Below are 18385 nucleotides of genomic sequence, written 5' to 3'. Positions count from 1 at the left end.
GTGAGCTGGCAGGATGCTGGGAAGCGCAGGGCACCGCACCCACAGAGTACCCACAGAGCGGATGGAGTGTCCGGGGAGTCCACCCTGTCCCCACACTGCGTGTCCCACCCCGCTGAGCAAAGGAGATGTGAAAATCCCCGTGGCAGGAGCCCCGCCACAGCGAGCACTCCTCAGGAAGGGCAGCCCAGGACAACAGCCGCTGCGGGCAGCAGCATCCTCCGGGCAAGCAGAGACTGGGCAGAGGCTGGGGCGTGGAACTGAGCTTTGCATGGCTACCATGCAGCCCCAGAGCCCCATGGCCGGGGGGAGAAGCAGAGGGGACTTGGCAGGGACATGCCAGAGCCTCAGCACGCTGTAAACAGCCGCCGCAGCAGCAGCAACTCCTCTGCCGGGAGCCAGCGCCGGGCCTTAGCTCGCTGGAAACCAGATGGGCTCCCCCAAGCACAGCACAGCCCGCTGGCCACGGCCCGCAGCCAGGCACAGGCTCACAGGGACCCCGGGGCTGCACAGCACCCAGTACTGGGACCCCATCGAGGTGCACGGAGAGCTGAGGGCGCAGGGAAGCCCCCACAGATGGACAGGGAGTGTCAGCGCGTCCCCGGCCCCGTTGCTCCCTCAGCAAGTACCGTGTGTATTCCAAGGCATGATGTGTCCCAAGGGATGGAGAAGGGAGGCAGAATCCACCAGAGGGGATTGGAGATAGGGTGTTAACATCCCTCAAAACGCCCATGCATTTCTATGTGCCACACCGTGCCTCAGTTTCCCTGTGCCTCCCTCCCAAACAGCAGGGAATAGCCAACAGCTGGTCCACAGGTCAGAGTCTACCTCATCCCCTCAGATAAGGATAAGATAGGGAAGAGATAAAGCCCCATCTCCGAGGCCAGGGAAAGCCTGAGCAGTTCCCTGGCACATGACACCTGGAGTAACTCTCCATGGGAAATACAACATGGAATACAGACAGCAAGTCCCCATCCGAGCACCACGAGCAGGACCTGGCACTCCAAGCTCTGCCCCACTCCCCAGCGGTCTTGGGAGCAGGTGCACCGAGGGGGCATAGTGGACCCATCCCAGCTCTGGGATTTTAGGGGGGTCTGCAGCAAGAAGACAAACAGCCGGGGCTGGGGAGGGGCTGTGGGGAAGGACAGCATCCCTGGTAGCCGTGGCGGGGGTCCTGTGGTGTTTACAGAGCTTAAAACCCGCCTAAGCCCCGCAAGGCCACGGCGCACAATAGTGTGTGGACGTGGTGACACCGGCCGTCCCCACACCACCTTGGAAGACAGAGAGCCCTGCCACCCACCGCCAGCACCAGGATTAATTATGATAATGTAGTTCTTTCCCCCTTTGTCACCCTAATGAATGGGCCCCTTTAGGATTTTAAGGCCTTTGTTTGGTGCCTCTTTACTGCGGTATTGTAGGATGGGGACTAGCAGGTGGCAGGTCCCCAAACAGCCCCTTTTGTCTCCTTTGGGGGCTGTTTTGTGGTGGGGTTGGGGAGGGGGATGCAAGGATGCAGAAGCGGGGGTGTGCTGCAAGGGAGCTCCTGGACAGAACCGTAGCACCCGTGCCATTGCTGTGGAGCCATGGCACCCCACGCTGTGCATCATGGCATTGGGGATTGCTGGCCCTGACCGTGCCCCAAGCCACCCGTGCCCTGGCCTGCTCGGTGGGCAGATGCAGGGAGCCACCGTCTGAGCCCCTGCCTTGATCTTTTACTGCCTGGGCAAATCAATTACCCAGCAGAAAAGTCTCTAAATCCCACCATAAAACCCGTTTAGCAGCCGCGGTGGTGCTCGCCAGGCCCTGGGCAAACCTCGCCCTGTGCCGGCACGGAGCTGGAGCGATTTTCTGCGGGGACAGTGGGTAACTGCTGCCGGGGAAGGTCGGGCTGCAGGCGCAGCTGCACAGCATCTCCCCACTCCCTGGAGGCAGATGAGGGCTCCCCAGGAGTCCTGGCTGTGCTCAGACCCTTCCAAGCCCTCCACAGCTCCGTGTCCTTCTGCACCAGCCTGTCCCCTCCACATCCCCTGAGCGCAGGAGCAGCTGGGGATGTGACAGCACCAGGCATGGCACTGGGGACCAGGGACAGACAGCTGAGGTGGCACAGAGGCACAGGGAGCAGGAAGAAGGCAGGGCACAGAGACACCTCAATGGCAATGACCTGTGCCAGCGTGGATCCATGGGCTTTGTGTCATGGGCATTGGCTGTGCTCATGGTGCCACCAGAGTTGTGATGATGGAGCCTTGCTTCCTCCTATGCAGACACACAGAAGCATCTTTAATACCAATGCCAGCACAGGGACGACACCATTACAGAGCTGAGAGGCCCGGGGATGGTTAACGTTCCTCTGTTGCAGGCTGGACTGGGAGATTCCTTCAGGATGCCCAGGAGCACCGGAGACACCGCGTGGTTCTGCCTGGGGCATTGTCAGGTGCCGGGCACTGGGGATCCCTGTGCTGCGCTGCCATGTCCCCCTGGGCAGAGGGGCTTCATGAGGAGGGGGGAGATCTTGGCCAGGCACTGCCGGGGGCTGCAAACTGGTGAGCAGCGGGGTGGTAAAACAGTGACAAGTAATTGGTGTCCCGGCCAGTCCTTTCATGCCGACGCCGTTTTATGGGTGAGGAAATTGCTTGTGAGTCAGGAACACAGGAGACAAATTTAGGAAGTGCTCTCTGAATGTGCCGGGGTCAGGCGCCGAGGCCGAGTGCTTGAAACCTGGGTGGCCTCGCCGCTCGCCCCGCGTTCCCCCCCCGGCTCCTCGGCATGGGAAAGCAGACCTTTTATCTTATCACTGCTCTTCCGCCGGCCCGGCCTCCCCCGCACGGCCCCCTCCCGGCACAGCCGCTCGGGCAGCAGACACAATGCGCGGTGGCGGCCAAACGCGCACCCCTGACCCTCCGGGAGTGCCTGGCACAGGGGCTGCCCCCACCCGCCTGCCAAAGGGCTCAGGATCCTTCGCATCATCACTCCGCGTTGCCTTGTCCAACGGCACCTGGCTGGCCAGAGCGCTGACACAAGGCGCCGGGGGATAAGGGGACACGGCATCCGACCCCTTCTCGGGAAGGAGCCCTGGCACAAGCTGCTGCGGCCCCAGGGATGCAGTGATGGGGAAACGCTGGTGCAAAGGTCTCCATATACCACGGGGTGGCTGGTCCTCATCCTGCTGGCAAAGGTGCTGGAGCAGGCAGACCCCCCGTGCTGCAGTGCTGCACCCTATGCCAGCCTTCCCCACGTTCCCTCACATGCTGGGAAGCTGGGACTGCCTTTTTCTCCCTTTTAACTGGGAGGAAAGGCCCCAGCTCCATTAAGGTGCACCCGAATACAGCTGGCGGCTACCTTGAGCGCGCAGCCCCCATCCCCGGCCGCGGCCGAGCCGCCGCATCGGGCGGTTTGGATGTATTTTTCTTGATCGCTGGCCAAGCACTCTCTCCTGCAAAGCAGCATGTTTCTCATTTTCTGTAGGTTTAACTCCAAATTAATTTGTAAGTGATCTAGGTTTCTTGTTCCCCGAAAGATACCTAATAGCGGGGGGAGAGCTCCTGCCAACCGAAACGTCTCAGCGGGTAAAGGAAAAGCAGGAAAAAGAATCCCAGGAACTGTGACCCCTGGTGGGTATTTAACAAGGTGTCAGGGCAAGGGATTTTCGGAGCCAACTAAGTGGATGTGACACCGACCCCGTTGGTCGGGACGGGGTGTGGGGATGCTCCCGCCGCGGCAGAGTTTGCTGCTGCCAGGTCTCATCCCGATCCAACTCCTGGAGGCAGGAGCAGGGAGGGATGCTCAGCACTACACTGCTTGCGCTGGCGGGCGCTCCGAGCCCCGAGGTGCGAGAAAAGCTGGGAGAACAGGAGATATTTGGGGTTGGGGCGAGCCATGCCCAGCTCGAGCCGGTGGAGATGCCCTCTCTGGGGGACCAAGGGAACGTGCTCATACTGGACAAGGGCTGCGGAAGCGCTGGCGCCTGCAGAGAGGCAGGGGAGCCCCACAGGGTGGTGGTCCCCTGGGGCCGGTGGGTGGTGGGAGGGGGCCAGCGAGCCCGCCGGGCGCCCCTGCCGCATGGGAAGCGGGCACGGTTTAATTGGGCGGGCGGCCGCTCGGCGGGGCCGGCTGCTGGCAGGCGGACACAAGCTCTTTTGTCTCCGCTCTCGCTCCCGGCACCGGCTGGGGCTGGCAGGGCCCGGAGCGGGGCAGCCACTGAGAGCCGAGCTCGCCACCGGGGCAAGCAGCCAAACCCAGCCCGGCTCCTCGGGCTGTCACAGGCCCTCGCTGCACGCGAGGAAGTGTCCAGGTGGCCAGCGAGGCTTCCTGGCTGGTGAGGGGTTAGGAAATGTGTCCTGCAGTTCTCCCCGTGCCTCCTTCTTGCCAGGAACAGGCGAGACCCCTGCCCTCCCCGCTGACTGGGCCGGGGATCCCGGGGCAACAGGCATGTGAAAGCACCCTGGCTTTTGCTCTCCAAGAGGATGCCAAGGAGGAATCCCTAGTGAGAGCAGCCACTGCTTTTGGATCCTGGTTCCTCTTGCATCCCTCCTGTCCCTCAGCTCCTTTCCTCGGAGTGGAGTCACCAGCCAGGGGCTGTGCCTCTCCTCCCTTCCCCTGCACTCTCCTGGCACAGTAGCTCTCCAACCCTACAGGTGACATCCATGAAGGTGGATGATGACAGGGCTGAGGAATAAGGGGCAGACTCCCACCATGTGCATCCTTCACTGCCTGGTCTCCCAGGGCCATTCCCAGGAGCCTCCTCCCCCAGAGGTCCCTTGCTACAGGAAGAATAGGGGCTATGAAGACAGGAAAGGACATCATGGTGAGAGCATTGAAGAGTGATCGCCAGGTGATGGGATGGCTGCTCTGGCCACCATCCAGAGCAGACTCCTCACAGAGCAGTCCCAGCACAGAGGGAGCGTGGCTGGGGCGGCGGGGTGCGTCACAGCCAGCTGTGGATCAGCAGTGGCTGCAAGCAGAGCACGGCCAAATCCCTTCTTCCCAGCATCCGGCACCAACCACCCTCTTTGCAGAAAGGCCCAAGCAGGGGAAGATGTTGCTGTTGCTCAATGACCCTGTGAGGGCCTGGGTCCTTCCTGGCGCTGCTGGAAATGGCTGAGTGACACGGCTGAGTTGCCAACCCAAAGAGCAGGCACCATCATCACCACAGTGAGCAATGTCTCATGGATGGAACACACTGGCCAGGTTTGCCTCCTCAAGTGTCTCAACCCATCACCAGGGGATTCATGGCTTTCCTTGTCTGGGAACACAGCTGGATGCTTTGGGGAACCCTGCTGCTGGGGTGGAGATCAGAAGGAAGGGGCTGTGAGGCCATTACCCACTGACCATCACACCCATCACCGCTGCTGGGTTTGCTGGTGTTGCCGGTTGGTTGCTCCTCACCATCCTCTCCAACTCTCCCAGCGCCAGCAGGCGGCTGCACCCCGGCCCCAGGCGCAGGTGCTCACACTGGAGACCACAGTCCTGGGGAACAGTGCTGCCTTCCCTGCCTGGGGCAACCCGCATCCTGCCACAGGGTTAAACTCCCCAAGGAAAGGAGGGAGCAAGATAGGAAAAACAATCACAAGAATTTGTTTCATGCTGCCTGGATCCCTCCCCGCATGCAGCAGTGTTTTTGGACGGCCGATTTATAATCAGCAGTGTGGAATGTTGTAAATTAAATATTTTTAAACAACTTTGCTCTCTCTCTGGTTAAACATTTCAGAGATCGCTCTTTCTTGTCTGTCTCTTGCTGGGTGGTCTCTCCATTCGCCCGTACATCTTCCTCAAACACAATTAACCATTTAGATGTTGCACAAAGGAATAGCTTATGCATACAACACCAGTCGCTTGCTGCTCCGACGCTGGGGGAGGGAGGCAAATAAGAAGGCAGCTTCTTTTATTTTCTACTAAAAACAAAAACAAGAAAATCCTTTTTTCCTTCCCAAACTATCCCATTTTTCCTTGAATTGTAAAGGCACTGATCCAAGCTCATCAGCTGTCTTGGTCCTCAGTCCAACAATCCCTTTGCCGTCCCCCATCCCCTGAAATTCAACATTAGCATTTTAAAAGCCTAAAACATACAAGTTTATTTAGACTCAAACTCTCCCAAGCTCTTGCTTTCCATATTTATATACACACACGTATTTTAACGTATATAAAATGTCTGTCTATAGGACCTGGAAGGAAGTTCCCGTCTGCCGGCCCGTCTGGGAGGCACAGGCGCGGCTGTGGACCTTGGCTCCTGGGAGATGGGAGTGAAAACCGACAGGATCCAGAAATCGGCCTCCTGCCTGAGGGGGAGTGAGCCTCAGTGGGCAGGCTGCTGCAGAGGTGCTGGGGCAGGGGCTGGGGTGTGCTGGGTGCTGGTGAGGGAACCTCCACATCCCCAAATTAACTCTGCAGGTGGCCAGTGAGAAGGGCCCTGTGCTCTGTGCTCCCCCATGGCTCTGGGACGGGCCAGGTCAGGGCACAATGGGCAGCCTGCAATGCCAAAGGCCCCAGCCCCAACTGCCCACTGCAATAATCAATCCTTTAAAACAGATAACCAAAGGCCACAGGAGTGGCTGTGTGTGACGGGAGGGCGGCACTGCGGTGTCCTGGGGCTGGATTACACCACACACTGTGCAGCGTGCGTCTGTCACACCACTGCTGCCGGCACAGGCAGCTCCTCTGCGGGCCCCACGTGGGGCTTGATCTCGCTCTGCCTTGAGCAGCCACTACTGGCCCTCACTGGGGACTTGGGCCAGTGTGAAGGCAGTAAGGCATCTCTGGAAAGCAACAGTGTTCCCCAGACCTGTGCGGTTTTACTCGGGAAAATTCTCATGTCTGGACCAGCAAAGTCCAAAGGGTGGCCAGGGGCATGATGAAAAGCACTCTTCCCAGGCAGTCAGAACAAGGACAGTGAGGTGCAGAAACCAGCAAGGAAGCCAGCAGGATCATGGTTCTGCACAATCAATGTTGGAGACTGAAGGCAGTAAAAGATTGTCAAGTCCTTGTGATTCCAAACCTGAGAGGTTCAGGAGAGTCCTACTGCTAGGGCTGCAGCACAGTGTCACCTGGATAGGTGACCGGGGGAGCCAGACCTCTGTACCTGAGACATATGACTGCTCAGTCTCTGCTCTCCCCTTCCTGCCCACAAGCCAAAAAAATATCCTAAAAGCACAAAGTTTTTGTGTCTATTTGAACACCATGGGGGTAGGAAGCCCACTCTCCCTGGGAATGGCTGCCTGTTTGTCTTCACTTCATGTGGTTCTCTTCCAGGGCTGCCAGGAAGATGGGAGCCATCTGCTTTGGTTTGACTGCAGAAGGGATCAGATGAGCTGCTGCTTCTTGAGAGATCCCAACAGCCACCTACAAAAGCAAACATGAACTGCTGAGGGAGGTGCCACAGCTCTGGGTGTCTGCAACTGCCCAACAAATCTCTTCCCAAATCTGTGTCTTACAAATGGGCTTGGCTACAAAAATTCTGGCAAGCACCTGGCTGCAGAGCTGCTCCTGGTTGGACCCAGCTCACATGGGAGCCAGAGTGAGGGGGCAGAGCTTCAGGTGTCCCTGCCATGGTGTGCCAGTGGGGCAGGACCCACAGGAAGAAGTGTGGCCAGGTGTGCACAGACACCAACCCTGCTGCCCTGGCCACAGGAAAAGCATTTTGGGAGCAGATGGCAAGACACCACTCAGGGAAAACCACAAACCACCGGTCCTGCTGGCCATCATAGCAAACCTCTATGCAGATCCAGTATGTGACAAGCCACTGCAAGAACCTTTTCACAGCAACCCTGGTGTTATATCTGCCAAAGAAGTGCTCAGGACAAATCTGTCCTGAAAAGAGCCCACACCTACAGAGCTGGAGAACTTTCATCTCCTTCAGAGAAATGTTGCCTCTATAGGCACCACTTTGATGCCAGTAACACTATGATGGGCACAAGCTGTAATGCTCAGCTGCCTGGGACAGAGCAGCTTATTTGTGTCTGAGAGGTGCCCCATTCCTCAAAGTTGGTGAGCAGCTTATATCAGTAACACCTTCCAGAATCTTTGTGACCTAGGGACCAGTCACATCCAAAACTACCTGGGAACAGAACTTCATGTCTGCAATCGCCTTCCCAATTTTCTCAATGACTCTACCACCACTCGGCTTGTGAAGTTGCCTGACTCAACCCATTACATGCTCACCTGATGATGACAACAGCATAGAGGCCAGGTTAGATGAGGAAGGGTTAACCTCCCAGTGCCTGTCTTGGGATTCCTGAAGGCTCTATTATCCTGAACTATTTTTCATAATTATTGCCACACACGTAGACTACATCAAGAGTGAATCTTCACTTTGATAATTTGTGCTGTGAAATCTCACTTTGGGATCTACTTTTATCTCACACCAAACACCTGCAGGTCGTAAAAGGCGAAAAGGAAAAGAAAATGCCTCAAATCCCAGCCAGGTTTTCAAGTGTCAGAGAACACTAAATTAATGCTAAATTCTAACCGACACAGTAAAGAGCCCCCCACCCTCTTCTTAAATTAGCTAAACAAAAGGACTGAGACTTTAACATATAATTAAGGCACAAGGAGGTAAAGCTGTAGCTGCTAAACAAGGCAATGCAGACTTTTCAGAAGTTAACATATATCCTAAAAACAGAGGGGGAGGCTTTGTGTTTCAGCAAAAGGACTATGAGTCAAAGTCCCTGCAAAACTCTCAAGGCTTTGCCAGCCTTCTGGTAAATTGCAAAGCCAGGTAATTACACTCCGCTCTGCTTCTGTTTCTACACACCCAAAATGGAGCCTCTTTCCCTTGCCGCACACAGAGACAAGAACTCTCTTTAATTAACCTCTGTAAAACCTCTGCAATCCTTGGATGAAAAAGGCTTCGTACTTCAGGAACATGTTTGTGCACATATGCGAGACAAAACCTCCAGCACAAAGCTGGAGCTGAACTGCAGTGCATTTCTTCTCTGCATCTTGTCACAGGCCTTGAAGCTCATCCTTACCCATAGTTTCCATTCCAATCTGGTCCTTTAGAAGAAGGATTTTGTTTATGAAACTCTGGGAATGTCTGGATTATAATCTCTCTCCTGTCAAATTAACTAGGAAATGGTTACTCTCCTTGGGGTCACAGATGCCCATGAAGCACACATTTAACATTTATCACTTCAGTTAATGAAATATCATCCCTACCAGCTGCTGTAAGCACCTCTGGATGTCAAACTGCCAGGGGCAGATAAATGTCCCATTCAACCCTACTACATTCTAATAAACAGCTTTTAGGTAGGAACTTGTGTCCAATTTATAAACATTAAAGAACAGCTTGCGTTTCAATCCTATCCAGGTGCTTTACAATCCTGGCACAGGCCCTGACCACAAGGCTGTGCGTTTCACATTAACATGAGCGACTCATCTCAGAGACATAGGTACAGTCATCCACAGATCATCCAAGTGTGGGGAGAGACCTCTTGTCTGGGATTAGGAACAGTGGACTGACAGGAAGAACCATCAAAATAAGGCAGGGAGTATCCACTGTTTCCACCTCATGCCTCCTTCATGCTCCATCAGCTCTCACATACTTGCTCTTGGGCAGAATTTCAAAGTATCAGACCAAACTCAGCCCTGATGGAAATGGGTGCCAAACTCTTTGACTGCATTACAGAGGAGAAGAGGCACAGATTAAACACTTCTGTGCTGTGGGGCAGCATCATGAGAGACAGTGAGGAGGAGGAGGAGGAGGCTGGCGAAGCTACCGGGCTGCAAAGAGCAGCCGCCGCTGTTCTCACTGTCTGCCTGCTGTGTTGATGAGATGCACAAGCAGCATCCCGAGCAGTTTCTCCCAGGCTCAGGGATGGGTGGTGCAGGACTGCAGGGATGTGATTTACACCGCAGGGAGGGCGGCTAAGTCATTCTTTGGAGTGGGCACAGTCTGTGTGGTCCCCGCTCTCCCTTCTGCTGGAAAAGTACAGTGCGCTGGCCGGGCGCGCAGGAACCGATATAACCCGGCACAAACCCCGCGCATCCCAATGAGGGGGGAGGGGCCCACGGACACTCCGCTCTGCAAATACTTCTTTATTAAGACATAAATATAAAGCTGAACAGGAAAGGAGCAATGACAGGGTAAACCATGCCAGTACTGATCTGTACGGATGATCTTACGGTGCTTGAACATCTGGTTCTGCTGCTGGCTTCCATAAAATCTTCTTTAAAAGCTACTCGGGTTATATCTCCATCAGCTGTTCGGTGCCCACAATGACTTCATTAACATGTTTGGCTGAAAAGAGAGAGGGAGGAAAAGAAGAGCAATTGAGTTTTGGGGCAGAGCTTCAGACCTTGCATTTTTCAAATCTGCAACTTTAAAACAAATGAGAAAAGCAGATTCTGGGGAACTCAAATAGAGATTTGCTGAACTCCAGTGTCTCTCCAACAGTATCCCACACACATGGTGAAAGCCTAAACAACTGACTAAACATCAGGAGATTTCTCTAATGAGAGTTTTCACATATATGTGTCACTAATAAACACGAGAGGCCCTATGGAAGTCACAGCTGCTACTGACAGGTGTACACCTAGGTCAAGGCAAGGAACCATCAACATCCAACATGGAGATTAGACATAAAATTAAAGATCAGTAATCTACCCTGGCCATAAATAGCACTGTCTACCCCAAACTGCTTGGATGCTGGGGGGGAAAAGGGCTGCTCAGCACCAGGAGGCCATCACTGAGGCAGTGTGAGATCTTCTCAGCAATCTCAACTCAGTCCTAGCAACTTAAAAACAAGAGTTTTTTTGTGTTTTGTTTTCTTTCTTTTTTTTTTTTTTCACCTCCTGTGGAGAAAATTTGTTGGAGGGGCGATTTCTGCAAGGTCACTCCTTTGCCTGTTCCCAGGAGCTTTGCACAGCCCCAGTGGACACATTAATGTGCCAGTCCCTGCCCCAGCACTGTTAATGCACTGTACTGAAAGAGCCTTCCCTTTAAAATGCAAAAGCAGCCTGTCAGGGAAGGACTGCAAATAAAGGATCTAAAGCCAAAATAATAAAAACACGCAACTGAAAGCCCAGTGCCTAAAAAACCCAAGCATGCAGCCTCAGAGCATGACACAAAGCTGGTGTGCTCAAAGTGGGTGTCCTCAGGGTACTGTGGGGGAGGTGGTGAATCTAAACTGCTCTCCAGGAGCTGGACACCTATTCAGGTGGAGCTCAGGTGATGTATCCCATGCCCCTAGGCTCTTCATCTTACCTCCTGCAATTCCGAATAACAATTGCCTCTGGAGCCTGGGATAAAGTGTCAAGGCCTGTGAGGGGCTGGAATACAGCACTGGAAGCTCTGGTGTCTCCCACACCTTACACAGAAGTGGGGGTAGATAGCCAGGGATGATGGAAATGATGAGTTGTGTTTTATTTACCTATCTATAGCTCCTCCCCCCAGGGGAGTAGATCTTGCAAGACTGCTGCAAAACAACAAATATGCCACATTTGGCTAAAGGAAGAAATTCCTGGCAATCCCCAAAGTGGCTGGGCCAACATGGTGCTTCTCTTGGTTTAAAATTCAAGATGCAACCTTTGTATCATGCAAACCATTGCTCCAGTAAAGGTTTGATCAAATTCTGCTCTATAAACTTCAAGGAGTTCTGCACTGTGCAAGATAATTTCTCACTGCAACTTCAACCCCAGAATAATATGGATCATATGTGATCTTCTCAGCCTGAGGGACAGAATGGGTGAGCCACACCACCTCCTTTCAGAGACCCTGCATGAAGGCTAAAATAAGGAGACCAAGGGGCTGCTTCTCACCTGCAGCATCAGATTGAGACATTTAGCTGTTTGCTCAGGGTATTTATTGTAAATTGATAATTATTCCTGGAGCCTCACAGTAACATCCTGGAGCTCAATCTCCAGCATTTTGGGCAGGATGAGCAGACGTGGATGCAATGCTCAGGAAAATGAGGGGCTGACTGTACAAATGCCAGGTGCAAGCATGATGTAGGTAGCACCACACAACTTCTCCAGGACAGCTCTTGCCAATAGCCCCAAGTCCAGCCTTCAGCACCTCTCTCCTCCCGTCCTGGACCCCACACAGCCTTGCCAAGGTACCTCAAATCCAACCTGCAGCATTTCTTGCTATAACATTCCTCATCCCCAACAACTTTCCCAATATATCTCAACAGGCCCTGTAGCAACTCCTGTGACTCCATTCCTGAACCTCCTCCAAGCAGACTATCTATCATGTTGATTTCTATGATGTGAATAAGACCCTGGCTACCATCCAGTGAGAGTAATTATATTATGCCTCTGCAGATTAAACATGCCTTCATCTAGGCTTATAGAGAGCCATGTCAATTTATGGTTCTATATATAGGTTATCTGTAGCAATACTTTTTAATAAGGAACTTCTTGCTTCATTTCAGACAGCATCCTCCACGGTCCTGAATGTGCAGAGCTGGGATGGATCCTGTCACATACCTTGCTGCAGAGGTGGTGCAGACTATTTGTATTTTGCACTGACATGCTTGCAGCAGTCTTGTATTTTACACCTGATGAGTTCAAAATGCTTTTTGAGAATGGATGAGTAAGAGCATTTCTGTTTTACAGATGAGGAAACTGAGGCAGCAGTGAGTTTAGGGAGTTTAAGCAGTCAAAGCCGCATGGGAAATTGGAGCCTGCATTCCCTCATCTCTCATCCTTCTGCCTGTTTCATCTCCTCCATGATCCCTGTGGCCAGATTCCCCAAAGTGGGTACACATGATATGTCACTGCTACCTCAGACTCATATGAAATCACCAAACTGATTTCTTCTTGTAAAGGCTTAAAGAAAACACATGAATCTGCCTGTCTAAAATTTGCGAGAAAGTTTTTAAGCGATAAAGGGAATGGCTTTGCTAGAAACAAAGCCCCATTCCGCACCCCAAGGGGATGTGGTAGGCAGATAAGGATTCACCCTGCTTCCCTCTTCCATTCCCAAAGCCCTTCTTGAGGAGCGACGGGAATTCAGACTCCAGTGTGTGTGCCAGAGAGCTGAGTTGTGGATAGTGTTTCATTATCAGACGTGGCTGCCAGTTGCCAGTGGCTCTGGCTGGTACCAGCAAGCTCAGTTCCCGCAGAAACTCTGCCTGAAACTCTGGGGGAGGAGGGAGAAGTATCTCACACGCTTTGCTGTTCAGCTACATTTCTCCTTCCCCAGCTCCCCATTACGGATTTCTTACCAGGCTGCCTTTTATCTGACACTGGCAGGGTTACAGATGCATTCAGCCCACAGAGCAAGAAGACAGATTAGAGAAAGGACTTTGAGAAAGCCTTAAGAATTGGACTCTTCAACCTTAAATCATGTTCAACTAGATCTTCTCAGATTGGGAGCATCTGGTGCTAAGCAAATCCAGAGCTGATCAACACATTCAACCTCCTGATTAGCACTTTGCCTCAACTTGCTGACGCAGCCCAGCCTGAAGTCTGCCTGGGTGCTTGAACCGAGTGTCCAAGGAGACTTTACTGAGTGTAAATCAAAAACCTGTCACTCGTTATATATGCGTTCCTGCTTGGGAAGACATTTGTTTACACATACTGTACACTAGCCCCTTAAAAACATACGCACAAGGCAAGCTAGAGAGCAGAGCAGCTTTTGGTGCTTGGCTAAAAACAAATTGTAATGCAAATAAACAGAGGGGCGGAAATGACTGTGCAGCCCAGCACAAACCCCACCAGCAGGCTGGGGGCTGGGGACCCAGCGCTCCCCAGCCTTCCTGGCAGGTTCCTGCCAAGCCACTCACAGAAAGGGGATGCCGGAGCATTCCTTTAAAAGCCATGTGAAAGCATCTCCTTGTTGTTTGCTCAATTAGCCTCAGACAGATTGCTGCTGCTGCTGCTGGTGGCAACGCTGGGTTGTAAAGGAGGAGGGGAAGGAGGGGAAAGGGAGGAAAAAAAAAAAGACAGGAAAAAAAAGGGTTAGGGCCTAGGCCCAGGACCACCACGAAGTTTAAGCCCTCAGGGGCTCCAGAAAACGTTCAGTTTACTCACTCAATTACATACACTGTTTTATAAACCCTTTAAAATAAAATAGAAAACAGTCCCTGGCACAGAATTACTGCTCTATTATACAGCAGTGATGAAAGCCACTGCTGTGTATTTGCTCTCTTTAAAGCAAGAGATAGTTTAACTTAAAAAACTAGGTGGGGGGGAGGGGTGGCTGCAGAAACGCATGCACGAAAACACGCTGTGGGTGGTTCCCACCACATTCACCCAGGACAGAAAGGATCAGAGAGTGGGAGAGAAGAGCAACTTGTCTCTGCAGTGATGGTTGGCTCTGGAAAAGCAGCCAGGTTAGGGGGGGGAGAGGAACTAAAGGGGCTTACGGGGATGGGAAGTAGCTGAAGCTTGACTTTGGGACGCTGGAGGGTGTTTTAAATTACATGTACAGATAAAGAAGGGAAGCAGGTGATGGGGGCTGATTTGTTTGTGTTTAGAGAGCAGTGGGACTTTCCAGTTAAGGCCTGTTCTCTCCTCAGCCAAGCTTTACTTACATGATCACTGGAGACCAGGGTGATCACACTGTGGCCCCAAAGGCTAGGCGTGTCTCACAATTCCTCCCAAGTGCCAGGTCAGCCCCAGTGTGCAGGCATCAGTTGAGCCCATGGGTCGCCAGCACAATGATCCTCATTAGCTGAGTGTTCCAGCTGCTCCCAAGATTCCTTTATGCAGGGAATGAGGGATGTGCAGCACACCCCAGGGAGTTGATGGTAGCTTCAGGCAGATCAGTTCTGGCCCACAGCTGGGGCCTCCAGCCCACAGAACAGACAGGCAGTAGAGATCTTACTTCTGCCTTACATCCAACAACCACCAGTTCTCAGTGCTGGCGGCCCCGTGGTTCAGCTGAGGATTCTTTCATAGTTCCACCAGGATTAATTGCTTTGCTGTCAAACCCTTCTGTGGACTAGATGTGTCTTAAGAGTGTGAAGGTAAGAGTGATTCAGAGGTCAGTGAGAGATTAATGTGACTTGGAGCAGATAAATTGAGGGAGTGGAGGAAGAGGACAGAGATGTATGAGGAAGTGACTGGTCTTAGAATAAAAGTTAGTAAAGGGAAAAAGAGATCCAGAGCTTGGGATATGCCTAAGATAGCAAGTTCCTTGGGGAGGGGGACATGCTTGAAGTCCTCATACTGGGACAGAGTCCTAGCAAAGTGTGTGAGAAGGGATTGGATTACATCTATCAGTGCTCCCATGGACTATCACCTCCTCACAGCAACTGCAAGCAGGGATCTCAAAACAGCAGTCTAACTGTCCATATCTTAACTTCCTGATTTGATGGCAGAGGTGCCATATTTGCCTGCAGCACTGGACGCAACTCCTCTTCCTTTCTCAGCATCCATTGGGGTGTTCTTCCTGGCTCTTTCATGTGCCTGAGCTCTACCACAGCAGAAGTAGTTATTTTCTCTGCGTGGAGCATGTAAAAATATTTCCACAAGGTTATGAACTGCTGCCTTCTGGGTAGACTTCAATATCAGCATGCTGCGAATGTGGCAGCATATTTAACCCACTCACTCAGGAAGCCTGAACTTCCCTGGCTGGGAATGACAGTATGCACAAATGTGGCAGTCCCAAGCAGCAGAAGGGAGGACAAAGCATTGCTGGATGGATATTCTAAGGAAGTTTTGGGCCACTGGTAAGGCCAGAACTCATAAACCATTTTTATACAACTTGGAAAGGAGGCTTATTAGGATTAGTTAGCAGTATAGTCACCGCATAGTCACTGCAACAAAAATGTCAAGTATTTAAGAGATGCCTGTTTTAACTGCCAACAATATCTTTGTCATGGGCATTCAGTAGTTAAACTACTTTAGGGAGAAATCTTACCGATCTCTCAGTTTTGCTATAAATTCACACCATTCCTACATCACCTCCAGCTCATTTTGCACCCCTGTGCACAATATACATGTGTGCACTGTTTAGTCTGTGTCTGTTCTTCATGAGCTTTCCCAACTCCCATCTGCACAGCAGCATGCCTTCTGATCCCAACCCTGTGTCGTGCTAAGTGTTTTCAGTTCCTGAAGACTGCACCAGGAGGTACTCAGCATCTTGCAAGAGCAGATGCTTGCCCTTACTTGAATGCAGTGAGAGCACCAGAAAGTCTCTCAGTTTCTTTCTGTCCCTATCCTGTTAAATCTTGGCTCATGTGAAGCCTCCTCAAAGGAGGGAACCATTCACATGTAGAGGTACCTGCTTTAGAGGATGACAGAGAAAAATGTGCTCTTTGGCCCTCATTAAAATAAAACAATCTTATTCTGTTTCATTGAGAAGTCCTGGGACTCCAAGGTTGGAACAGGACTTGGAAAATGATTGGAAACGGGAGCCAGTCCTTACTGGATATGTGCCTTTTTCTCTTCTTGTGAGAAACCACACAGTTTTGGCTATGTGATAAGTCTTTGGAAAAAATCTGAAGTTTGCACATGTTCTCAGGAGCACAGCTAAAAGCTCCAGAGACTGCAGTGAGCACTTTTGACCATGGAAGTGCAGGAGGAAGGCAGGGCTTCCTCCAAGCTGTATGGACCAGTGGAGCACTTGGGACAGAACCCACCCCCCTCCTGTGCCCAGTATGAGCCTGCCCAGGCATGAGAGAAAGAGATGCAATCCAACTGAAAGTAGTTAGGGAATGAATGCTAGAAGAAAAAAGGCACATGGGACTGTTAGGCAAGAGGACTGGAAACAGCAGCTATGGTCAGACCAGAGGAGGTGTCAGGCAGGTGTCTGGGAATAACCCAGTAAGAGAGAAAAACAAAAGTCTCTATGGGAGAAAGACTAGGAGAAAAGCCAAAGAGAAGGCTAGGACTGGGATGAGCCTGGTGCTGGGACAGAACCATAGTGGAGAGCTGTGAAGCAGGAGTCAGGATCAGGTAGGACATAGATCTAGCTGGAGCCCTATGTCTGATACTGGAAATAAATATGCAAATAAAACATCCCAGCCCCAATGACAACAGAGATGAAAGCAAGGGATAAGGTAGTGAATTTTGTACCAGTTTTGCTAGTTTTATACTTTGTGTGAATGTTTACTGTAGTTTCTGTTCCTGGCATTGCTTTGAAAAAAGGTTAGGCCACTTTACCTTGAAGAAGGGTTAGGCTGCTTTACCACATATGCTGGTTCCTGGCTAACCAATACCAGATGTACAAACGCTCTCCCTGCTGAATCTGGCCGAGAGACTCCTTTGGGAGCTGTACTTAGTGACTCCAGACTCATCTGACTCCTCGACTGGCCCATCACCAGCACTCTCTCTAGTGCTACTTCACTGAGCACATGCTGCTTTTGAGCTCCTCTTTAAAACCAGGTTTATCAAAAAGACTGCAGTGTAATCTTAGTAACTGTCTTTAAAACAGTGATTGAATGCTCTGTACAATGATTCAGTTCTTTCAGAATGCTGTCTGCCATTTCCTATTCCTCTAAGAATTACTGCCTTTTTCTTAGGTACCAACATGTTTTTCAAACTGCTACCTGGTGAGGTAGCTTTCACAAAGCCCATCTGTTAATTCTCTGTTAGCAAATTCCTTTAAGAATCAAAGAGGAAGGAAAGTGGATGCTTCCAAGGCATGGTAATAAAAGCAGTAGGAGAATAGCAGGGCTCTCAGGAGGCATGGCTTGCAAATCCAGAACTTAAATAAAATGCCATACCTTCAACAGAGACATTAAAAAATACTGTCTCTGGCCAGTTCTGTGACAGAGAGGAAGTAAATGCAGGATTGGGATGACACTGCTGACAGTTACCTGCACTCCTGTGTCTCCAATTTTGTTTTTAGTTTGAAAGTACCAGGTTGCCTCTGATCTACCCCTGTAACCAGTGGTGGAGTACTCCCTCTATTTAGGTGTCAAGAGATTTGCCAAGCCCATTATTAAGTGATGAGGTCTCCCACCATGCCCCCAGGGAGATTATCCCACAGCCTACCAGACCACATCATTAGGAAAATGCTCCAGATAGCCAACCTAAATTGTGTTTAATTCAATCCCATTACTCCCAGCTGTACCATTTGGACCACCCTAAATATACCCATATTATTCTGCAGAAGGAGAAGGATGAGAGCTGGTTTAAGTTACGTTTGCCTGTCATTTGTGGTAGCTGTTCTCTTGCCATCCTCCTTGCATGGGACTGGAATTCATTTTATGAAAGGAGGTCAGTGCACCTCTGGCTCAAAGAGCTCTTGTACCCCAAGCTGCCTGGGCAGTGTGGCCAGGACTCATACGGTAGAGCAGGGAGCATACAGCCAGTTCTGCAGCAAAGTCAACTGTGAGATCTGCCTGGGGCTGTGTAGGATGATTCAGGGATATTTCTACCTTTGATGAATCCTGGCTGATGTTCTGGAATAAGGAACTGCTATATTTTTATTTTTTTAAATGTTTCTGGGAAGGTGTATGGAGTTTTGCTGAGGAGGTTTCTACTCCCAGAAAGTGGAATGTGT

General features: G+C 51.5%; 1 protein-coding gene across 2 annotated transcripts in view; it reads right to left on the bottom strand.

Moving 5' to 3' along the window:
* Positions 1-10008: 10008 nt before the first annotated feature.
* Positions 10009-18385, bottom strand: part of EIF2B3 (eukaryotic translation initiation factor 2B subunit gamma) — a 98831-nt gene continuing 90454 nt past the window's right edge. For both annotated transcript variants that reach the window (XM_002193632.6, XM_030278875.4), the window contains one exon: positions 10009-10225. In XM_002193632.6, the coding sequence (XP_002193668.2) occupies positions 10173-10225 (53 nt within the window). In that variant the 3' untranslated portion in view covers positions 10009-10172. The remainder of the gene's footprint in view (positions 10226-18385) is intronic.

Source organism: Taeniopygia guttata, chromosome 8 (assembly GCF_048771995.1).
Source record: "Taeniopygia guttata chromosome 8, bTaeGut7.mat, whole genome shotgun sequence".
In the NCBI taxonomy this organism is placed as follows: domain Eukaryota; kingdom Metazoa; phylum Chordata; class Aves; order Passeriformes; family Estrildidae; genus Taeniopygia; species Taeniopygia guttata.
Note: the sequence above shows the minus strand (reverse complement) of the source record. Positions and strands in the feature narration are given on the sequence as shown.